Source organism: Pinus tabuliformis, chromosome 1_1 (genome assembly GCF_031772625.1).
Source record: "Pinus tabuliformis cultivar Carrire ecotype Pingquan chromosome 1_1, CPIR1, whole genome shotgun sequence".
Classification (NCBI taxonomy): Eukaryota; Viridiplantae; Streptophyta; class Pinopsida; order Pinales; family Pinaceae; genus Pinus; species Pinus tabuliformis.
Window position 1 is genome coordinate 537,010,367 of NC_142297.1, and position 25,467 is coordinate 537,035,833.

The 25,467-nt window shown below is 37.0% G+C and overlaps 2 protein-coding genes across 2 annotated transcripts; both read right to left on the bottom strand.

Annotated features, from left to right (window-relative positions):
- Positions 1–10,952: 10,952 nt before the first annotated feature.
- On the bottom strand, positions 10,953–14,706 carry LOC149214168 (phospholipase A1-Igamma2, chloroplastic-like). The gene is made up of 3 exons (XM_089389314.1): positions 14,440–14,706; positions 14,292–14,324; positions 10,953–12,011 (listed from the first exon to the last, which is right to left on the bottom strand). Exons 1-3 carry the CDS (start codon positions 14,704–14,706, stop codon positions 10,953–10,955), a joined length of 1,359 nt encoding a protein of 452 aa, XP_089245440.1.
- A 7,433-nt stretch (positions 14,707–22,139) lies between these two features.
- Positions 22,140–24,216, bottom strand: LOC149214169 (uncharacterized). Its single transcript, XM_089390864.1, has 3 exons — positions 23,778–24,216; positions 22,704–22,832; positions 22,140–22,583 (listed from the first exon to the last, which is right to left on the bottom strand). Exons 2-3 carry the CDS (start codon positions 22,728–22,730, stop codon positions 22,167–22,169), a joined length of 444 nt encoding a protein of 147 aa, XP_089246990.1. The 5' UTR covers positions 22,731–22,832; positions 23,778–24,216; the 3' UTR covers positions 22,140–22,166.
- Between the last annotated feature and the right edge of the window lie 1,251 nt (positions 24,217–25,467).

The following is a 25,467-nucleotide window of genomic DNA, read 5'->3' on the forward strand; positions in this document are numbered from 1 at the left end:
AAAGCATCAGGGTAAATTTTCAAGGATTATTACAGTTTTTATGGATTAAAAGGTTATGAGGTTGATATTGTGACAAATATTCTGAAATTGAGGTCTAATAATGGAATTTGGAACACATTTGAAGAGAGAGTGTTTTTTCGTTTTCAACTTTTATAGTGCAACAAAGATGATATATCTTTCCAACCCATTGTGCTTTAGAATTTGTGTAATTTCTAGTTTGAGTATGGAGCTTGTGAGAGTCTATTTTTATTTTAATAATGTCAATACTCTTATTTACAGTAGTCAAAATAAGGAGATATTTTTTATTTTATAGATCAGGGTTAATCACCTATTTATAGTATCTTAATTTTCTTTTATCCTTTAATTCTTTATCAAATACCAATTTCTTCTTAAATTTTGATGTTATAATATTTCTAATGTTATCATTATTTTGTAGATCTTCCTTTATTCTTAATGGCTTAACGAAGATTTAGTAGTTGCATGTCATCCCTTTTTAGTCATAGTTGGCTTTGGCTAGACTTTGAAGAAACATTTGGAAGCCATGTGGATGATTTGTTCTTGTACTTTAGATACCTTGTCATATTTGTATCCTTAGATGAAATATTCTCATTTATGGGGAGAGTAGAAGAGGTGTATTTCATTTAACTTTGGAGTTTAATTTATGAAATCCTTTTGATTCTTTTTTCTAAATCCGTGATTCTATAGAGATATTTCATCCCTAAATTTCATATCCATATAGGGTAACAAAAGAGGATTTTCATGGTAAATCTAATATTTGAATTTCAACTAGTTTATAATTATTTTCAAGACCATGATAAGCTTTCTACCCTCCATTTATTCTTATTTTAATGTTGCAGATCTAGTTTAGTTTATGATAAATATATATTTCAAAATATCTATGAAAAATCAATATAAGTTGTTATTGTTCTATATGAGTGCACCATAATTGGTCCTTTTCAATTTAATTATCATAATATTTACATTGTTAGTTTGAAAAAGTAAAACCATACTAGAGTACAAATAATTAGGGATTCTTGGATTCTTTCTATGATCACAAGGACTTCTCACCAAAAGAGCATTATAGACAATATAAAGAAGAAGGATGATGACTAAACCAACGATTTGTTGACATAATCTGTTTCCTCAAAGTGTTATTAGGTGACCTATTAATGTATATATAACAAAAGGTAGGGGATAGGGGTGAACCTCTATTAACTCCTATATTGTAATTATTTCCTTTTACTAAACCTTGGTGTTCCTAAACTTGGAAATAATTTTCTCATATAACCTTAGTGTAAAAACTCTCAACTTGAAAAGAATTTTCATCTCTTCTAACCTATTCCAAAGTTTCATTATGGGCATTATGTCAAAAACTTTTCTAAAGTCAATGAAACAACAAAGATGATCAACTATATTATTGCAACACCTCTTCATAATGATCTAAGTGTAACAAGGTGTTCTATACTTGAATTCTAACCCTCAATTTGGCCTAGGCTTTAGTTTTTTTGCATGGACATTAGAGGAAATTTCAGCCTAAAAGTAGCCTTCTAAGGAAAAATAATAAAATAATAGTTAAAATAATAAAATAATAATTATGAATTTTGGAGTGAAAAATGAAAACTACTTTTTTCATTTGTATTTTTCACTTATCTACTTATTCTTTTATTCAGATTTTAATTGTAGACACTAGCATCCAACGAGTACCCATTATGTATACTTCTCAGAAGGCCCACATTGATAGTTTTGAGAAGTATGCATAATGGGTACTCGTTGGATGTGGAATGAAGAACAAGTGCATACACTTGAAATTTAAGTAAACCTATAAGACGATACGTCAAAAATACAATTAGAATTTTTTATTTTCCCTCCAAAATATTTACATGTACCTCTTTTTAAATTGAAGGTATTTTGATTGGTTTACATGTTATGTATATGAAAATTTCATTGGCACTTTTAGGATGAATTTTCCTCTAATGTTTATATTCATACACTAATATTCTTTTTAAAAAAGAATTCCACATAGCTTTTGCTAAAATTAGACTAATCATAACCTTGTTGTACTTAGAGGGATTATTTTTGTCCCCAATTTGAAAAATAAGTACAATGAGGCTTTGTATCCAAGGTTTGGATAAACCTTGCTTGGATACTAAATTGAAAATATTATGTATGTGGAGTGAGTGAATGGGCCCTCCAATTTAAAAATTTAATCTTGGGGAATTTGATGTCCTTAGATTTCCCTTTTGTGATCTTTTTATCCTTTATATTGATGATTTCTATAGAAAGGTTTTGTCCTCAAATTTGGAGTTTTCTCCTTGGTGTTAGGAATTTATAAATGTTTTCAAATTACGATTTCCAATTCCTAAACATATCATATTATTATTATTATTATTATTTTGTCATAATTTACATCCCAAATTTTTAATGATCTAATTTATTTAGCTACAAATGTTTATGTTTCTTCCTACTTATACAAAAATTACTTGGAAATAATTGGTACTTTGTACCTATCTATGATATCAAGTTTTAATAACTCATTAGAGACATCCCTAATAATTTTTCTAACAATTTCACACTTAGTATCCCACTTATTATCATATCAAGGGTTGATTTTTCTATTTCTCTTTTCACATCACAATGCCTCATATAACTTGTTAACATAATCCAAAGGATTATTGCAAATACATCAAAGATGTTTCAAATATTGTTCTTATAATATAGGATATGTATTGAATTTTAAAATCCTTAAAAAAATTGTAATTTTCTTTAAGAAGGAAATTATCTTAATTTATAATTTTATTTAATTGGTCTTTTTTTTTTCCTAAAATAAAGAGTTAGTGTAAAATATTTATTATGAACATTAGGATAATTGTGATTTAGAAGATTAAAATTTATTATTTGATTTTAGATAGAGATATCATATATCACATATCTGCCTTTTATATAGCCCATGAATACATGTAATTTGGTTGGATGTTGTCCACTTCATTACACCATTGCAGCAAACTTCTAGATCATGACAATTGTAAAGCTTTATTAGCTTTGTTTTCTATCCCCATTTAACTATACAGGAGTAGGTTTAGAATCATTAGTCAAACGAATAGATTGATTACTTTCATTTCTAGCATTAAAGTGTCATAACAAAAGCCTACCACCATCGTTTCTAAACTTTAAATATCTTGTTCTAATTTATTGTAGGTAGGGGAAAATTTGATCTAGGTTGCTTTCCTTAAAAAAGGTAAAACTATTAGGTATGGAAAAAAACATTACATAGATATTATATTATCAGGATTAATGTTTAAAATATAAGAGAAATGATTTTTATATAATAATATATCTCTCCAATCCTTTTATGGTAGGGATATTCTTTTTTTTTCCGAGGAAAAAAACCGAGCTTTTCTATTAATATGGAAATAAAAAAGCTACAAGCAGATGATTTAACATTCAGCAGAGAAAACTGCCTGAGACAGAGAGGTAAGTACCATCCTTCTCCGTGAAGTCATCGAGCAAGTCTATACATATAGACATATACACCAAGTTCAGCTGAACTCGGCCCGTCACAGCCAAAACAAACCGGCTGTATAAGAGGAACCCGGGTCTCCATTTTCAGGAAAACAACCCGTTAAATGTCCAAAATTAGAAAAACAGAGTTTTTTAAAACTTTTCTAAGTCTTTGCGCATGGAAATAAAACAATGTGATAATCAATCACGGGAACATATGCCTCCAGAAACAACAAATAAAAATATTAGTTCCGTTACTCCTGGAGCATATTCAGCAAGAAAAACAAAAACCACTATGAGTAGGGGGCCAAATCCGTCTCACGGATCTGGTCCTGAAGCTGCTCTTTTATCCTCCACGAACCCACAGCCTGTTGAAGACCTGCTTTAGAATACCGGTCTGCCTCATCATTTTTGTCCCTGTAAATATGTTCAAGAGAGAAAACAGAGAAAGAAACTTTTAGATTTTGAATTTCTTCTAGCAGAGGCATCAACATATAATTCCGACATCTAAATTTGCCATTGACCCAGTTGACAACATTTGAGGAATCACCAAAGATCTGAACTGTGAGGACCTGTCTGTGAATGAGCCAGCAAAGGAGAAGTTTTAAGGCTGAAAGTTCGGCATAGTTATTTGTGCCCATCCCAAGACCCACCGAGGCTTTAAGCGAATGAGAAGGACTGAGATGGATAATGATTCCGGCTCCGGCAGAATCGTTTTGTGCAGCCCCGTCAAAAAATGCCCAGGGTATACCTTCCCTAATCCGAACTTCTTTCTGCTGGTTTGTGGAGGACGGACCTTCCGGTTCAGGTATGCTAGTAAGGATAGCAGAGCTCTGTATTGCAATTACCTGCGCCGGGGTAGCTTTTTCATTGAAAATGCTTCTATTCCGGGCTATCCAAATGCCCCAACAGATAATGGGTGGGAGGTTCCTCAAGTTCTTCTCGGGATAGTTTTTCCACCACAAATCCCAGGCTGTAGCTAGATCTCCCCCTTCCCATTTGGAATTTATGTTCAAAAGCTTTTTTGATTCTTCCCAGACTAGTCTTGTAAAAGAGCACTCCACAAATAAATGTGAGATGGATTCCGAGGCTATTAGACATAAGGGGCATCTGCTCGGCCCCTGCTTGAACCGAGCTTGAAGGATTTCCCAAGTAGGGATCTTTCGTTTAAGCGCACACCAGAGGAAGATTCTGGCTTTCTTGGGGCATTTCAGCTTGAAAAGGGGTTTTGCCCACCAAACAGGAGGATCCCATCCCTTCTTCTTCATCAGGAAATTGTATCCAGCCTTTGGTGAATATAGGCCAGTCTCCGAGTGAGCCCACACTAGGGAGTCAGGTAGGTCCTTTATTCTTACATTTGTCCGCTTGAGTTCTTGTGTGAAAGCCTGCCATTCAATTCTCCAGAAAGGGTCAATCCCCAGCTCCTCTACAGATTTCCATTCCTGCCCCCAAATGGAATAAACATCTAAATTTGCAATCTGACTTAAACTATGTATTCCCAAAGAATCTATATGAGCAAGGAGACCAGGAGACAGTGCATAAAGATTATTACAGCCAACCCACGGGTCCCTGCCAATCCGAAGACTTTCTCCGTTCCCCACCTGCCAAGCGAGTCCTTGTTCAATGACCTTGAAAGCCTCTGAAGTGGCCTTCCATATTACCGAGCAGTTCCTACCTTTTTTGTTTGGGCTCCGAATCCAATCCTCCAGGGGGACTGGGTCAACGTACTTCCTTTTAACTACTCTGGTCCAAAGGTTCTCTGCTGTAATAATACGCCATCCTGATTTTGCGGCCAGAGATTGACTAAAATCCACGAGCTGCTTGATGCCCCAACCCCCCCATTCCTTTGGTCGAGCAATCTTATCCCAGGCAACCCAAGGAAGGACTGACTCTTCCTTGGCTCCCGACCACAGAAATCTGCTACAAATTTGTTTTATTTTGTGAAGGACACCTTTTGGGATCCAGGTCAACGCAGCCCAAAATACCGGGATGGCATGAAGAACAGAGTTTAATAGAGTAAGTCTGCCCGCCCTTGAAAGCCACTTGAAACTCCAATGGGAGATCCTTTGTTCAATTTTAGCCACTAACCAGTTCCAGTCCTGCTTTCTGTAAGCATGTGGTTTTAACCAAAATCCCAAATACTTGAAAGGCTGATCCATACTGCATATTTCAAAAGGAAGGTAAGAAGTGATCAATATCTCCTCTTGCCTGGAGAAAGCTTCCATTATAAGATGAGACTTCCTGGGATTAATTTGGAGTCCTGTAGCTTTCAGAAAAATATCAAGGATATCTTTGAGCGCTTTTAGTTCATTTATATTTCCATTTGTAAACAATAGAATATCATCAACAAATAGGAGGTGGGTTATAAAAAGATTTACAGCAACTTCCAAACCTGTAATCAAACCTGCACTCTTGGCTTTTAGGATCAGTCTGCTGAGGCCTTCAGCTGCCAGAAGAAAAAGAAGAGGAGACAGAGGGCATCCTTGTCTCAGACCTCGCTGACTCTTGAAAAATTGTGATGCTGCCCCATTGATCAAAACAACAAAACTTACATTTGAAATACACCCCATGATCCAATTTATGAACTCCACCTTGAACCCGAGGTGGGTTAATAACAGTCTGAGATATGACCAACTAATCCTGTCATAGGCTTTGGACAGATCCAATTTTAGCACTGCTCCTTTTTTCTTTGCAAGTCTAATGCTATGGATGGTTTCCTGGGCCACCCCAATGGCTTCATGAATTTGTCGACCGTCCAGGAATCCAAACTGCTCACTGGATATGCACACTGAAAGGATGGGCTTCAGTCGGACCGCTATGATCTTTGCTATAATCTTGTAAATAGTATTACAGAGAGAGATGGGTCTGAAGTCTTCAAAAGATTCCGGATCCTCTTTCTTTGGAATGAGAGCTATGAAAGTTGCGTTGAAAGGGCCATAAATTTCTCCTTTTTTCCTTGACTCCTCCACAACATCTGTTAACTCATCCCCAATCTGCTCAAAGAAGTGAGTAAACAGTTCAATAGTCCAACCATCCGGGCCAGGGCTTTTGTCCTTTGGCATTGATTTTATAACATTTTCAACCTCCTCCTTTGTTACTTCCCTGCAAAGATTTTCTGCTTCTTCCTCCTCCACAAACCGTGGGAAAGCCTGAGCAGTTCGAATGATTTCGGCAATAGAGATTCCCCCTTGGTCAGCAAAAAGAGATTGGAAATGATTCTTCCCCAGGTTTGAGATCGCCTCGAAAGAGGAGTACTCTCTCCCCTCATCATCCTTTAATTTCCAAATAGTATTTGCATTTTTCCGCCCCTTTGCATAATTATGGAAAAATTTTGTATTTTCATCCCCTGCTTTCAGCCAAATAGCCCTACTTTTCAGCCTCCATTCCTCTTCTTTGTCCAGAAGGATCTTTGCTCTGCTCTTTTCTAACCCCAAAATTCTATCCTTCGCCTCTTGTGTTATGTAAGCATCTGTATCAGGGTCTTCTAGCTTACTAAGCTCCTCCTCAATTTTAATCAACTCCTCGTTTGATTTCCTCTTTCTGTCTGCAGCCCATTCAATGGTTGCCCTCTTTAACCTTTTTAAGTTCTCCAAAAAGTGAGCTCCTTTGTTTTCCGGAGAGGCAGGGCTTGGATGCCTCCAAGTATTCCTAAACATCTGAATAAAGGACTCCTCCTGAAGCCAAGAAGCATTGAACTTAAAAGGGGAGGCCGGCTTGGGGGGAGTCTTGGAGAATTCAAGGTAGATAGGAAAATGATCCGAATTTCCCCCATCACCAACCCATTGTCTGAAGAGAGGGATGTAAGAAGCCAAAGACTCATTTATAAGAAACCGATCCAATCTTTTAGCTATTCTCTCCTCTCCCGTTCTTCTGTTTCTCCAGGTCGGCTTTGCCTTGATTATGTTAACATCAATCAGATTATGGGTCTGTATGGCTTTTAGGAAAAAGTCGGCCAGAGGATCTTCCCTTGCATTTGGCCCCCAGGCTTCTGCCATCCCCAAAGTAAAATTTAGATCTCCCCCTATCAGCAATCTTTTGTCTTTTAACAGCTCTTTCGAGAGGAGGGCCTCCCAAAAGGGTGCCCTGCCCTGGCAGGGACCATATACATTGATGGCCATAAAAGGCAGATCAAAATCAGGCGAAAGGATCTCCAACCCAAGAGCGTGGGACACACCCCAAGAATTTAGAACCTTAAATCTTCCCTTTTTGTAACCAATAGCAAGGCCTCCAGAGTGTCCGGCAGCATCCAGAGCAGTGAAAACCCAACCCGGGAAAAGAGAGCAGAGCGCGGACTCAACATCAGCACTATTGCCCAGAGTTTCCTGAAGAAAAATCATATCCGGGTTGTGGCGGGAGATCAAATCTTTTAAAGCTAGTTTTTTGGGTTTACTAGCCAACCCCCTACAGTTCCAAGAAAAACAGATCATTTGATAACTGACTCAGGGGGTTTCGCTGCTCTAAGCGCCCCAGGGATCGACATTTGTTTACCATCCGCCACATCAAATTTGGCCTTAACTTGGGCTTTTGAAAGAAGAGATTTCCTCCCTCTGCCTTTTTTTTGATGACTCTTCGAAGACTCAGGACAAAGTCCACCAACCGCTTCCGGGACAGTCAGATGATTTGCAGGTCTTTTACTGTGGGATCTGAGGTTGTAATGTCGGACAGGTGATGGAAACCCCGATGACTGGCTCATTTTAGATAGGTCCTCACAGTTTAGGGTTAAAGAGGGGAGGGCTTCTGAAAGAGACTCAATGTTTTGAAGTGGATCTTCTATATTTGAAGCCATAGGAAAATCCGAAGACAAGATACCAATTACTGATTCTGAATTTGTAGAAAGATTTAGAGGAGAGTGCTTCATACCAGTTTGAACGTCCGCAGGAGGGCCGCCTGGAGCGTCCAAAGATTTTCCTTTGATTGGCTGTTCATCATCATCATGGACCGGTATCACTTCCTCCCGCTGCATGTCCGCCTCCTCCTGGGTGTCAAAGTCTGCGCTGTGATGCTCTGCCTCTGTGAATTTTTCCTCCACCATTCCCTCGTTTTCCTTCAGAATATCCTCCAAATCCCCTTCTTTACTCTTCATCTTCCTTCGTCTTTTCCCCAAAGGGCAGTCCCTAGCCAGGTGACCGTATTCATGGCAGCGGTGACATCTGAAGGGGAAAAGTTCATAATCCAGAATCTGCTCATACTCATATTCCCTATACTGCAGAGTGACCGTTTTTGCCAATCCTTCCGACGGGTCTAGCCTAACGAGGATTCTCGCCACAGCTCGTTCAAAGGTGTGGAGGTAGGATCTATCAGCGTCCAGAAAAGTGCCCAGATGATTCCCAATGGACTTGAAAACTGAGTCAACCCAGAGGAAAGGAGGTAGGTTTGGGGCTCTAACCCATACAGGAAGTTCTTTAACCTTCTCCTTTGAAGCATCGAACATAGGCGACCAACGTTTAAAGAAAACCGGGCGATTCCCGAAAGCCCAGATTCGTTCCTCGACCCACTCCATTGCCTCTTTGCAGTCAAATTTAACCATAAACCATCCTTTGACCAGTGTAGCAGTCGTGAAAGAGCTTGCCGGAGTCTTCGACCACTGACTATCTGCCCACTGTTTGAGGAATTTGCCTGAGACATATCTTCCTCTCACTCTGCCCACCAGGGTGCTCTCCGCCACCTCCAGAGTGTCTTCAACCTGAACGTCCATTCCTAATACCAGATTTGTAACCTTCTTTGTTTTCCACGATTTGACTTTCTTTCTCTTGGCCCCTACCTTTTCTGCATTAAGAGCTGAGACTCGTTCTCCTGCACTAGGGTTTGGGATATCAGCATCCCTGTTCTGACCGCTATCTTCATTTCCATTTCTCAAATCCTCTGGCCCAGGTGGGGTTTCAACCAGCCCATCCACCGGACTCCCAGCCTCACCAGAGGCCGAAGTGTCGCCTCCATTGGTCTTGTCTAGATCAGAGGGGAAAGCGAAAACCTCCTCATTTGGAAAAATAACTGCACCCTCTGACGCCTCTTCCTCCCTAGAGGTTTTCTGCGGCGGAATCTTTTGGAAAAGGGTTTTGTATACAGTCGAAGGATTATTTCCAACCCCTAGCTCCTTTTCAGAGCTCTGAACCCCTCCCACAGTCCTCCACACCCCTTTGGACTGTGGAAAATTTATGATATCCTCTAGACCTCCCGAAGAAACGAAAATTTTTGATGGGGAGAGGGACTTACTGGATGGCGGAGCGAGATTTTTGCAGGAAGATGATCCCGACCATGCATGTGGGTTGACCGCGTCAAAACCCTTATCTCCAGTACTGAACGCTTCTTCAGAAACCCTACCTCCAACTCCAAAACTGCTTGAGAGCTCCAGATTCTCGTCCAGCAACCCTTTTACCACATTGGAACGCCATATGCCTCCGCCCGAGAGCAATGCGGTTGCTTGACTGACAGACTGCCCAAAAAACGCGTCGATGTTTTCCGCCGTGGTCTCCTTTCCCCAGACGGAGAGAATGTCTTCAGGGGATGGTTCTAAGTCGACAGCTTCTCGAGGATTAACCATGGTAAAAACAGTCCCGGTAAACCCTTATACCTTCCTTCAACCGCTTAACCGTTGAATGCTGCAGAAACGCCAGGTCTTCGCTACCTCCGGAGGGCTCAGAAAATAGAAAAACCAAAACATCAGGATCCACCCATGGTAGGGATATTCTTATGCCAATAGGCATGTATATTTAGGAATTGGGTTTCCAGAATTCTAATTTAATTATCAATAATTATTACATGGATGGTAGTGATTTAACCTCCATAAAATTTTCAAGAATATACGTAGTAGTATACATATATGAAAGGCTAATAAATATTTTCAAAGTAGTTACACTTTTAGTGCCTTTTTATTTAAATTCATTAATTGAAATAAAATTAATTAATTGAAACAAAAATGTCATACTCATGATTATTATATGAAATGAGTTTTGATTTTTTGTCATAAGGTATTGATAACCTATGGTATTGGTCCATGGTATTTTGACAAATCCTATTTATATATTAATAACCTTCATTATAAAGTGAGAATAAATTTCCATAGTCAAAAATTATTTTTTAAATGTATATATAAATTTTATATTTATATAGAAATTTAACAGTCGTGTCTATGTTAGTTATATTTATATGGACATTTACCAGTCGTTTCTATGTTAGTTATTAGTCATTTCTATGTATATTAGCTAATATGTTCGATGAACATAGATACTATTATGGTCATCGAACATATTCCTGTGCCCTAATAACAATGGAATGCTTTTGATTGGCATTTTCTATTTTATGATCACTTATGATTGGAATGGATTGGATTGCATGATCAACTAACCACTTTTTCGGTAACAGATCACTGATTGGCTGACAACCTCATTATATGATAATATGTAGCTAGCTACCAAAGGCCATATACATCTTGGAAACAGCCCGATACAATTTCTTCATGGGGTTTCGGGAATACAGCTAGAGTAGCCATATTCAGCCTTGCAAATTCGATCTTCCTGTTGCTGCTGGAACCAACGAGGACGAATGCCAAGGTTTTCGATCAGTAAGTCGCAGCTCTTATTGACAAGAGCAGGGTCTCTTCCAGAAGATTTGAAAGGTTTACCCTCTCCCACATAACCGTCGATCAGATGAAGATACACCTCTAAATTGTGCGCGTTAACAAGATTGCACGCATGTTTCAGAAAGGGGGAGTTATTGTTGTCCAAAACAACTTCGACCCCCACATGAAAATATGTCCAGGGAAGCCAACTCAACAAATTTCTGAACCATCCCCATGAGTTCTCATTCACAACAAGTCCAGGAAATTTGGGAACAATATCGTTCTTATTCACCAAACGAAGCACCTTAACACCAAGTTCTTCCATTCTTTGGGCGAATGCTCTATTCCCTACGCGTGGAGAGGCGAATGCAAACACAGTAACAGGTATAGGGCGTGCTGGTGAATGTAACTTCAGAATTTGTTTAACATCATATGAGCATAAGGTTGCGAGAGCAGCTCCTAAACTGTGCCCAGTGAAAGTAACGCTCAAGGCCTCGTCCTTGTATTTATCTAAGAGTCTTATAATTTCTGAACGAGCAGTTTCTCCTGTAGAAATATAACAATTTAGAAATCCCTTCTCTACTCGGACGCCCTTCTCGTTGAGAGCAATAGTAGTTGATAATCGAGCAGGAACTAAAAAATATGTAAGATCTTGTATCCATTCTTGACATGTTTGGGTTCCTCTCCATGCTATTATAATATCTCTCCAGCCCGCTCTTCGTATTTGTTGAGCATCTGTGCAGACCGCAATAAAGCCAGTCCAAACAGATTGCTCTGTCTGCCTCCCCAATATAATATCAGTCTCACTATACAAATACTTGGTGACTCGATACCCGTAGTAAGCTTGCCAATTACCAGCCACGTTATAATTACTATAAAATATTTCATCAGGGCTGTATTTACACCCACCATAATAACTCATGCAAACTTTGCTATCGAATGCATCATAGCATAACTGTGCGAAATCACCATATCTAAGTATCTCTGCTTTCAAAAGTGGATTGATTGGATTTAATAACCCATTCCACCAGTTTGCTCCTTGGATATCTTGTCACATATCGGCAAGTAGTCCGGTTTGATGAATCCCACTCGAATTGATTTTGATTAGTTTTGGTGCCCAGAATTCTTCATGCAGAAGAGTACCATCGAAGCTTGAAGTTGTCAAAAATGAAGGAACTACCCTCATCCTATACGGGTGCATCATCTGATATAGCATTCTAACAATTTCTGAGTTTCAACCACAGTTCTAAGATTTCTGAATTGCAATGTCCTGATCAAGTGAAGACCAGGGGGGCTAACCAGGGCTTAGCTTCAGCAGTTTTACATACTAGAGAGATTTGCAATCTTATGTGCAAGTAGGTATGTATACACAGATCATGTGGGTATATATAACAAAGATTAGAAAGTGGTGTTGTAACTTGTGTGGATATGATAATTTGCAGAAACACGCACGTTTGATTTTGAATTTGGAAGATTCGACATGGTCGCATAAGCATAATAATTCTGTGGTTTTCCGATCCTAAATTGACTGCAAATTCCTGGCTTCAACGAAATATTAGGAATTGTTCAAACCTAGGGACGTACGATTACATATTTCTCATCCTCGTTGAAGGTTGCCAGAAAATTTGGCGTGCCATCTCTCTCATGTGATTGGACAAATAGTTTCAGATAGCAGCAGGTTTGACTCTGTCAATGGCATCAATCTAATCGTTGTCAGTTCATCTTATCCACAGTAACACATGCCAATCTTTATGGGAGTTGTCTATAATGCGACTTTTTGAGATTCCGGTGACGGAATCCGGCGGAAGAAATTGAGATGAAATCATGATTTGTTGCAGTTAAAATGGTTTTTTAACTGCATATTCAGATTCAGCACCCTGAAAAATCCCTGGGACGCTTTCATTGTGCAGAAACTAGTTATCAAACTTGGATTTCAATAAATTACTGCCGGATTTTCACCGGAAAAAATCGCCGGAAAGGCTTTCAAAAAGTCGCGTTAAAGACTACGTCATCTTTATGTCAAGCTGTAATTATGTTATTTTCTCAAAGCGGCGAATCTCCTCAAGTTTAACTAGTAGGCGCAATGCCTTTTTATGGTTGTTTTTTCTACTTTATTTTGCTAAAAATTTCGTACATATTTTTTTAATTATAAATTTAAGCCATAAATATAATTTTGTAAAAATATGGTAGAATTATTTGAAATTCAGCATTTATAACTATTAAGTTTTAAGATTTCTAGATTTTATTTTTATTTTTTATAACGGATTTTTGATTGAGCGGAAGAAGTAGGTTTTTTGGAAGATTTTCTCACCTTATTTAGCTAAAAATTCGCTGTTATGGATTAGTTATACAACCCCTAAGCTTAAGTGGTTTAATTTGAAAATTTACTAGATTTTTAGAGTGCTAAATACATTTATGCATTCAAAATGTATTTTAAACCACACAAATCACAAATCATAATCTTGCTCAAAGTTGTATTAAAAATTCCAGCTAAAAAGGTCATTTCTTCTATTAATTAGACTGAACCAATATCAATTTATCATTTTCAATTAAAAATATAAAAATAATACTTATTTTTTTAACAGAATGTAATTTATCCATATACATAAATTTTTATAATATTTTAATTTTTTATTTAAAAACAAATTAATATTTTAAAAAAAATTAACAACTACCATAGTCTAAGAATAAGACTCAATTATTAAACCAATAATAAAACAACATCACTAACTACTATAAACAAAACAATATATATAACTGCTATCACGAAACACAAATTGATAACTCAAATCTCCAATTACACGTGCAATGATTGTCTTTAAAATTTAATATCCTAATTAATTTCTCAATATTCTTAAATATCCACGTTTACTAAACCTAACTCATTTTCGATTACCATTTAAACCAATTAATTTATTTAATATTACCATTTTGCACGTTTACACTCTTGTTATTTCACAGTTGTTCATTGAATCAGTGTCCATTCAAATCATCTTATAATTTAAAATTTCTAAAAATTCCATGATTTTCACACTTTTAGCAGGCGGATGCATCTGGATCATATGTGGAAACAAATCGTATTTCTTTTCAGATTATCACGTAATTCAGCAAATAATTTATTATTGATTCTTAAACGTGTACGACAGATCTGCAACATCCTTCTTGAGTAATTGTTTCTGCTTCTCTGAATTCTGTAATACTAAATTCGTGTCGTCGCCGCCAACTTCTTGCGTACCGTTCGACCATTCGAGGCGAGAACCTTATTTTGCTATTCACTATTTTAACGATGTCAATAAGTTTAGAACGCAATAAAAACGATAACGGAACGGTCTTGGCAGCTTAAACACTCTGTCAAATAATGTAGTTTTAACTGTTTGGTATACTTTTCTAAAACAATTTTGATTAAAATTTGATAGAGATCTTTTCGCTTCAGAAGCATAAGGAGTAGTCCACTGAGGCGGAGGAATGGCCCGGTTTCCGTCGCCGTCTGGAAAATCCTCCGGCTCCGGCTGCTGGCAATTCCTCCACCCAGCTCCGTTAGCCCCGCAAGCTCCGCCCAGCTCCGCCACCCTCCGCGAGCCCTGCCCAGCTCCGCCACCCTCCGCATTTAATGACATCTGATAGGAGTTCCATCGCCGTCCTGCCGCCATTCACACCTCAATTCGAATTTGGGAATACCGCGGACTGCATTCGACCCGGCATTCCCCTGCAGCTCATGAGGTCACCAGAACAAGCGGAAATCGGACTCTCGGGCTCGACTCCTACTCCTCGGAGCTTAATCGTGATGATGCTTTGATTGGGTTTCTCGATCAGCCCCCCATTCAGTTGAGAAGATGGGCCTGTTATCAAATGTTGTTGGGTAAGGTCAAGCATAACTTTAAACATGTTATTTTGACAGAAGTTAAGGGGGTTTTGGTTTTAGGTGATGCTATGGCCGTAGTTAGGAAGAAAAATGGGCTTTATTTGACTATACCGGACAGGACCTGGAGTGATCTTATGCTTGAGAATGGCACATGGAGCGATCCTATGCTTGAGAATGGCATAGACATTGGATTGAACAGTAAAGGAAGTAATGGTGTAAGGATGCAGGGCATATTTGAGAGCGTTTATGGGAACCAGCTGTGGACTTCGCTGGACAAAAGGGAGAAGGAGATGAAATTGGTGAACAGTGAGGTAATATTTGGCGGGATCCAGCCCATTAGGGGTTTGGCCAACGCTATGATGACGGAGATTGTGAGAGTTGCATTGCAGAGAAGGAGTAGGAATCCATTCCCAGATAGTGTATTGCTTACATATCTTATTCAGAAGAGCTATGTGCTTGGGAAGAAGGTAATGGAGAATGTTCACACGGTTGAGAATTCGGATTCTGTTGTGCATTCCTTGGAACAGACTAAGCAGAAAGATTTGTTTTTCAAAAAGAAAGCTTCTCGTTACATAATACTTCAAGGGTATGTAAATTTGGTTGGAAGAGCCAATATGACCGCTATGCTTTTGGATGACATTTGCTCATCACAGGCAGATGCGGTGGCTTATGAGGACTGTGTTTTGGCATATGCCAGATATCAGAAAACCAGATAAAACAATCGTTCGGTCGGCATTGATTTTATGGTGGAGCATGTTATCAGTTTCGTATTGGGATTTTTTCAAGATTAAGTTGGCTTTACCATTGTGCAGTGTATAGTGCAAATGACAGAATCTCCATGTATGTAGAACCAATTCCATTTCCTCTATCTTCCAGTCCCTCTATCTTGTCTTTTTTTGAGCCCATGAACAAGATTGGATGATTGTATCACTATAAAGAATAATAATACTGTTCCCCAGAGTTGTTGGGAACCTTCCGTCAGAAGATTACACTGGCAATGTAGAACGCCCAAATCTTATGTAAATTTTGTAGACTACACTGGCTGAATTTGACCAATGTGGAAGCTGTCAGCTATGAAATCAGATGGTTCAATTTTTAAGAAACTTCTCTTCTGAAGGTTTTCCGTGTTGCAAATGTCAGGGTATCACTTTTCTTGCTCAGAGTATGCAAACTGTTAATGGGTTTGGAGAGCTTTAACGCTCGACTTCAAAGTGAGCTTCCTCTTAATCTTAGCAGGAGTGTATTATGTTAGGCGGGACTGTTGAAGCCCAGTTATTTCAGTAGCCTGAAAACCAACTGGGTACATGCAAGAAGCTGAAGATTTGAACTTTGGGATGTATGCTTTGTTTTGCAGCTGAGTAGTTTTAATAAATCATGGTTATTGGTGGTTTTTATCCATTAAAAAAAATGATGGGCACAGGCGTAAAAGAAAATGTGAAACAACTATGTAGCTTTTTTCTGAAATAGAAAAGTCTTTACCTTCTTTACCTTCTAATGTATCTTTTGGTATAGTCTGTCCTCGTGGAATTAAGGGAGCTATTCGAGTCACACTTTAGGATATCATATAGGTCTTAATTTATAAATCATGCAGTACACTTGACTGAGGAAAAGTACATATTCAGAAAATGCCATTTGAACGAAGAATTTCAGTGTGGAAGAGTTTACTTAGGGCCTATGAAATATATGGAAATATCAAGTATAATATCTTCTCGAGTTGAAACCTCGTGACTTTGTTATATATGTATCACTTTCAAACATCTATGTTGCATCTAACATGCTTGAAGATGTATCAAGGGTCAGAAAAATGATGACAGAGTATGGTTTAAGAAAGGAGCTTGGGCAAAATTGGACTAATGTAAATAACACTGTGCATGAATTGATTTTAGATAACTCACACTCCCAGGCAGAAGAAATATATAAAATGTTGGAGAGGTTGTCTAACCAGACGAGGGATGCAGGATATGTACCCAATAGAGGTTTTGTTCTACATGATATTGAAAATGAATAGAAAGAAAACTCTCATAGCCACTACAGTGAGGTGTTGGGTATTGCTTTTGGGTTCATTAAAACAACTTCAGGAGCATGTATCTAGATCTTGAAAAAATCTTCGCATGTGTGGGGACTGCCACATTGATACTAAGTTTATCTCCAAGATTGTTAGCCATGGAATCATAGTGAAAGATGCTACCCACTTTCATCATTTCAAGAATGGACTCTACTCCTGTGGTGATTATTGGTGATATTGATTGAGGCATCAAATAGACCATATGATGTTTAGGCAAAAAAAAGGTTATGGATATTTTTTTTGTGCAATGTGAAGTCTGCATGGAGGATGTATTATGAATAGATCATTGCCTCAGAATATTAGTGATATGCAGGAACAAATTATTTAATTCTTGACATGTCTCATTTGAAGATGAGTCCAATACAATATTTTGCGATATGTTTTATTACATTGGAGAACAATTCGAGGTATTCTATGCAACAAAAGAAATATGTTTTAAGAGCAAGTTCCAACAGTGTGGATATATATATATATATATATATATATATATATCAAAAAAAGGGAAATAAAATAAATGCAATAATCAGGGATCAAGGTATAGGAGTCCTTAAAACAGATTACTACATTTTTTTTATGTCTGAATGTAGTTATATCCAAAATTCAGTGTGTCAGCGGGAACCCCAAAGGAGCAAATTATTAGTCTCTCTTAATAAGTTTTCTAAAATTGAGGCTCTAATCCTGCCAGTAAACAAAATGAAGAAAAGCCTTGAGTATCTTCATCCATCTCACATATCATGAAACCTCATCAGATTGCTAGAATTCAATTTATGTGTGAGAGTATAGATGGATCAGGTTGGTAGCGTTGTTGGCCAGTTGATGTACTAGAAGCTCAATTGAGCTGTTTTGGAGTTGCAATGCATAACATGGACTTCCTTTAGCTTAAGTGCTAATTTGGAGAGTTATCTATCCAAGTTTGTCCGCCCCTTTTCTTCAACATGCATATCAAGAAGAATTAGAACCCATATATAATAGTGTTCCATGGGGATGCCTCCCTAATGATGCCCCTCACCCTCTCCCCGCCCATGCTCCTATGATAGGGGTATGCTTGGGGAAATGTTTCCCCATGACCTCTTGTTAGATAAATGTTGGGAAACATAAAGGAAAAATTTCCCAGTGTGGGGGGTCTGTTCCCCTAGGAAAGGGTTGACTGTTCCCCAAAGAATTGGTTGCTTCTAGGCATTCCCCAAATTTTTTCCTATAAAGGCTTAAGAACTGAAAAAAAAAGGCAAAACAAAAAACACAAACAATATGTAAAATTACCCTATCTCACTTTCGCTTTTATTTTCCTTTTATTCACTTTCATTCCTTGATGCTCATTTTATTTACAATGTTCATTGTCCATTGTTGATTTTCAGTTTTAACATTGTTGATTTTCAGTTTTAACTTTTGAGTCTTGACTCTAGACATTGATGACCTTAGACCGAGTCTTTGATTTTTCACTCTTTGCTATTTTTGAGTTTGAGTAATTTCAATTTACTATTTTAGATTTCAGTATCTGCTATTTTTTAAGTACATTTACTATAATAACATCACTATTTATCTTTCATTTATTGTTTATGAATCAATGTATTTCATTGTTGAACCTTAATCTGAATCATGTTTATATCATTTACAAATTTGAATTTAGTACTATTTTACTATTTACTGTTTAGTATTTGCGTTGCACAATGATGAATTTGCATAGGATGAATTGTTATTGTTGGGATTTGGGGACCCTTATGCTAGGTCCTTGACCTCCCCCCACCCCCCTGAGTTCCCCAAAAATTTGTGGGTGCTTCCACACATACCCCATGTGTCTCCTCGCTTTTGCACTCCCCCATCTGGAAACTTACTGGAACATTGATATATAGCATTACAAGGGAACCATTAGCACCATTCAATTTGGATATCTTTGGGTGAGCAGCTGTGACTAAGGGATGTCTATTTTGCCAAATTTTCCCAAGATTTGCATTACAAGGGAACTATTAGCACCATTCAATTTGGATATCTTTGGGTAAGCAATTGTGACCAAGGGGTGTCTATTCTGCCAAAGTTGTGCAAGATTTGCATTTGGCAACAATCATTGTCATGGACATTGGCACACATCCACAAGCATAATCACAAGCTTTAGCATGTCACTTAGTAGATTTGAACCTTGGTGGTGGCTATATTAGCTACCTGCTTACATTGATCGGGGAAGCCACCATTGATAGATCAATGAGTGTTTTATACTTGGTTTATTGCCTTTTTAATTTCTTTCTCTCCTTCAAAGTCTCATTCTTTAAATTTTATGTTTATTCAATTCCTAAATGTGGTACACTAGTAAGGGCACGTGAAGTTCAGGATTGGCATACAGCCCTTTTAGATGTCATGGTGAACACCTGATATTTTTTGGTTTACTTCATAGTCACCAAACATGCCAAGGCATCCATGAAGAAACTGATTTTCCTCATATGGTTCCCTAACATTGTGACAGAGTTAGGCATGTAGTTAAACAAATTTACTTATGTGTCTGTCAATCTGTAAAAATACTTTTTAGAGTAGTACTAGCCTGTCAAAAGTGAAAACACTTGTGATGTTATATGATAAATGGCATTTTTGTCACACATAAGGCATATACATGAATCATGCTTTTCTTAGAAAATGCTATGTTAGTCTAGGGTTATGTGGTTTTTGCTGCATGGACAGTCAGTAAGGATAAATATCTTTAGAGTTTGCAAGCAATTCCAATAAAGTAGTGATTGCTAGATGTGTTTTTTGCAGAATAGTTGCTAGTATTGAAAGTGTTGCAGTGTAAATGAACACAAATTATCTGCTTCTTTGAATTATATATGATTGAAAAACATGTTGAGTATTAGGAAATAGATAATTGTCTACTTGTTTAACATGAATTTATTGTTATTTTATTTTTCAGGTTTTTTAAGTGCAAGAAATGGTGCAAAAGTGGCGTTTATGCATTGAAGTGGCCTGCATTCCAAATCCAGGTTGAGAATTTATTAAATTCGTCCTTTACAATATGGCAAAAAAGCATTTATTTCATGGAAAGAGAGAAGTGCCTAGAATTACGACAAACAATGAGGCATATTTCATTGCCCTTGTTGAAGGGCTAAAAGAGGCAAAACGACATGATGTCAATGATATTGAAGTCTTCACCAACTCGGAGTTGATATGTAATCAAATGAAAGGCATCTATCGGGTTTGAAAGGACAATTTAAAACCTCTTCATAAGGAATCAATAAATTTGAATTGTCAATTTCAACATTTTACCATCAATCGCTCTGCAGATATTGAAAACATGTCAAGAATAGAAATTATTTTAGATCCTTTGCATTATTTTATAAAATGTGGATAAATATAGGGTATTTTTGGTATTTTGACATTGTTGTAAATTATGTCTGCGCTTAAAGAACTTAAATTTTCAAAAATTATAAGGATCTTAGAGGCATCTTCATAAGCATCACTCTGTTTGTGTGATAAAATAAGCTCTCACATCACAAACACCAAAGAGTGCACGTGATTACATTCAATGATACAACTGGTCCTTTCCAAAAAATGTCCAAGCCATGTAGTTTCGAAGATTGTAAATGTTTAAACAAGATGGCAAAAAGTTTATTAAAGAACTTCAAAAATATAATTCTGACTTTGTTATTGTCAAATTAGATTTTCCATTCAAAATAAAAATTCAGGGATTGTTGAAAGTAATCAAATCCTTTCTACAATCTTTAGAAACCTAAAAACCAGTTTGTCTAATGTTGTCCATATTGTTAACAATTTTAATATGATGTGATAGTCATTAGATCTTATGTTTTACAATGTACCAAGAGTTTCATGACAGGATTAAGAAAGTGCATCATATATGGCTTCTATTTATATTTCAACCATTCTTCTCATAATAAGGAATGAAAACAATTAAGAGAGAGCAAAGCAAGAAGAATCAAGGGCAACACTAATTTTGTTGTTCATTCTCAAAATATTTGTGAGAAAGTGAAACTAATGGTGAACAAAAACCATAAGCATTATGGGTAACACAAATTCTTCCATCATGATCTAAGCAATATAAATATCAACACCACAAGCATTATTAATGATAAAACCATTTCAATGATAGTCCAAGCCATAGAAAGTTAATTACTATTTCAGAGAGACATCACCAGGTACTTCATTCATGCAATGATTGCATAGCAAACACTATCTTACCAGCTTATTACACATGCAAGATTGTATTGCAATCATTAAATATTACAAACTAGTAAACCATCTTATTTCAGATGCTTAGAGATCATTCTAACCTCCCTCAAAATTCAGTTTATAGCCAAAAACTTACCTTTAAGAAATATGACAGATATGACAAACATATACATTATGATTGCAGAACATGATGACGATATTCAGCTAGAGCCCATATGGGGAAGATATTATGATAGGCAGCATAAACCATCACAAAGCAACATAAAGGAAGGCTTAGCAGACCTGAAAGACCCATAAAGAGAGGTCTGAAGATATGAAATGGTACAAAATCTGAATAAACTTGTCAATAAAGGGGAGTGCTCAATACAATGCAAACTATCAATATAAGTTAATGATGTGATACTTTTATACAAATGAGATAATGCAATAATATTTCCCTAGGTAAACACTAAGGGGTGATGTTAGAATTACTTGTACGTAGATACCTCTCTACTTGCAATTGGTAAATGGAAAATCAGGTAATTGACAACACATAAGATTGAAAATAGGTTTTACTAATAGGGGAATAATTTTCTTTGTTACCAGTTCAACACGAAATGAACTAAAGATAGCAAAATGTTCAAAAACATCTAAAAATAGCATAGGTTCATGGCTCTGCAATTATTAACCTGCTGAATCTTCACTCTTTCTTCACAAGTACTCGATTAAACTTCCAAACTAACTACAGCTACAAATCAAGTTTAGTTAGCAGTATATTCATGGCCACAAGTTTTCAATATAAACGAAGGCTATATTCCAAAGCTGTAAATATACAAAACTGAATGTAACAATTTTGAAGTTCCTGGTAACAGGCATTCTAATTGCAAGGCTATTGCCGCTCAATAGCCACATCACAAGCCATGCTAGAATGAATTAAAGTGACATTTATGCTCTTTGCTGGCAAAACGGGCTGTAATTTTCCCAATTCCTTGCTTATCCATTTAGTGACTTCTGGCACATGAAAGTGCTTACATAAGCTACTCCCGTGACTTTGAAAAGAAAGTGGATGCTAAAGAAGATGATGATGAAGAAGATGTAGGTGACTCCCCTCCATATGTTTTGACAGACTTTGGGAATTCACTTCCTGATGAGAAACATGTGAACTTGTTTCTCTGTTGTGTAGATTTCACTGGAGACCCTGCTGGCAAGCTTTCTTCCGTATGAGAGTAGGTATGCATTGTTAAATGTCCATCCAAATAATATACAATTGGTGAATCTGGTACGTTCACTTTATATAGATCAGAAGCAGCAAGGCCAGATTCACTAGTCCACTCACTAGCATGTCCTCTGCCATTTGCTGTGCTGATATTCTCAGGTTCTGATGCCCATGAAGCACTTTGGCTACGAGGACTCCAAGGAGCATCCAGTTCATATCTTTGGTCCCTTTCAGCTCTCTGCCATAGAAAAATTGACAATTTGTCAGGCTCTCCTCAGCATGCTTTGAATCTCTAGTCTCAACTAGTTCTTATTAGCAAAACAGATCTCACCAAAGATGTACCTTTTCTTGACTATACCTTTTCTGCCTCGTATGGTAATTCCATGGAGTCCACTGGGCAAGCAAGGGCCTTCAACTGCTTACTAAGAACAAGTATGGTTTCCTGGCACTCTGCAAGCTTCCCTGCAGCCGCAGCTATGTCCTTTTCCTGAAATTACAGTTAAGTACAAGTTACTCCACTGCTATAGGACTTTAACAAACATTATTGCAAGTGTCTAGGCAGAACAGACTGACAAGGGAAGGCTGTAAAACCAACACCTCTTAATAGTTTATGTTAGGAACTGAAAACAGTGCCGAAACTATTATACATTAGTATAACCATAAAATTTCCTTCTGTAGAAAATGAGAACACTAGATGAGATTGAAAATTTATGAAAACGTAGAGAATACCCTGTATTGCATGAAAGGGTTCCTCATTTTTAGATTAAGCTTATCATCTGCACTAAATAAATATGGTCACCTCTCCACTGACCTATAAATGAATGAACCTCGTTAGCCTGTATAAGATCAATGAAAATTTTCATTGGCATCACTGATTTCCATTTTCTGAAGTGTTAAATTTAGAATGATGATCCCTTTTAGAGATTGAACTAAGTCTCAAGGTTGTTAGGGATGTTTGTATGAGAATCAGTATCAGGTTACTGTCTAATTTTATCATTTATTTAGATAGTTTCCACTAGATGAAGGGAAGTATCATTTGCAGTTGTGCACTTAATAGTCCAAAGTTAAACTATATTATGTTTTCAAACCTTTTAGATATATATATATATATATATATATATTTAACTGAGTTGGACAAACAAAGCATCCATCTAGCAGACATTCACACAATATATTTTCCTTAAAATCTCATAGGAAAGATGGAATGTTGAGTATCAATGTAACTCTGAATGAGCAGTGCTGTCAGAAGCTTTCCATGTGACTGTACTGGTATCCACTCCTCATAGCTCAATAAATTGTGAAACAAAAGGGTAAAATGTGTAATGAAAAATTTCAATGCGCATCTGAAGTAAAAAAATAAGAAAAGAAATTGCTCAAAGTGAACAATGATTTCTTCAGCACTTATAGGTGGTTAATATTAAATAGTAAATACCTGTCTCTTCCTTATATCCTCCTCCAGAATTGCATGTTTGGAATATTCAAAATCGTGTTCCTTTCTGTGTGATCATGGAGAAATACAACTAGGATTAGAACAGATACTCCAGAAGAAAAACCACCTAAGGACATACTAAACATGTGGGAAGGATCCTTATAGTGCTTCACATATCTTTCCAAATAAACATAAGCCTGCAATGAAAATGAGTTTACAACAATGCAGTATTTAAGAGAATAACTATAGCCAGTAATGTCTTTCCAAAACTTTCGTATCGGATACATTTCTCACACATAAATTGAATTCTAGCAATCTGATGAGGTTTCATGATATGTGAGATGGATGAAGATACTCAAGGCTTTTCTTCATTTTGTTTTCTGGCAGGATTAGAGCCTCAATTTTAGAAAACTTATTAATAATTTTCTCCTTTGGGATTCCCCTTGATACACTGAATTTTGGATATAACTACATTCAGACATTAAAAAAAATGTAATAATCTGTATTAAGGACTCCTATACCTTGACCCTGATTATTGCATTTATTTTATTTCCCTTTTTTTGATATATATATATATATATCCACACTGTTGGAACTTGCTCTTAAAACATATTTCTTTTGTTGCACAGAATACCTTGAATTGTTCTCCAATGTAATAAAACATATCGCAAAATATTGTATTGGACTCATCTTCAAATGAGACATGTCAAGAATTAATAATTTGTTCCTGCATATCACTAATATTCTGAGGCAGTGATCTATTCATAATACGTCCTCCATGCAGACTTCACATTGCACAAAAAATTATCCATAACCATTTTTTTGCCTAAACATCATATGGTCTATTTCATGCCTCAATCAATATCACCAATAATCACCACAGGAGTAGAGTCCATTCTTGAAATGATGAAAGTGGGTAGCATCTTTCACTATGATTCCATGGCTAACAATCTTGGAGATAAACTTAGTATCAATGTGGCAGTCCCCACACATGCGAAGATTTTTTCAAGATCTAGATACATGCTCCCGAAGTTGTTTTAATGAACCCAAAAGCAATACCCAATACCTCACTGTTGTGGCTAAGAGAGTTTTCTTTCTATTCATTTTCAATATCATGTAGAAAAAAACCTCTATTGGGTACATATCTTGCATCCCTCGTCTGGTTAGACAACCTCTCCAACATTTTATATATTTCTTCTACCTGGGAGTGTGAGTTATCTAAAATCAATTCATGCACAGTGTTATTTACATCAGTCCAGTTTTGCCCAAGCTCCTTTTTTAAACCATAGTCTGTCATCATTTTTCTGACCCTTGCTACATCTTCAGGCATGTTAGCTGCAACATAGATGTTTGAAAGTGATACATATATAGCAAAGTCACGAGGTTTCAACTCAAGAAGATATTATACTTGATATTTCCATATATTCCATAGGCCCTAAGTAAACTCTGCCACACTGAAATTCTTGGTTCAAATGGTATTTTCTGAATATGTACTTTTCCTCAGTCAAGTGTACTGCATGATTTATAAATTAAGACCTATATGATATCCTAAAGTGTGACTCGAACAGCTCCCTTAATTCCACAAGGACAGACTATACCAAAAGAAACATTAGAAGGTAAAGAAGGTAAAGACTTTGTTGTTTCAGAAAAAAGCTACATAGTTGTTTCACATTTGCCTGTGCCCATCATTTTT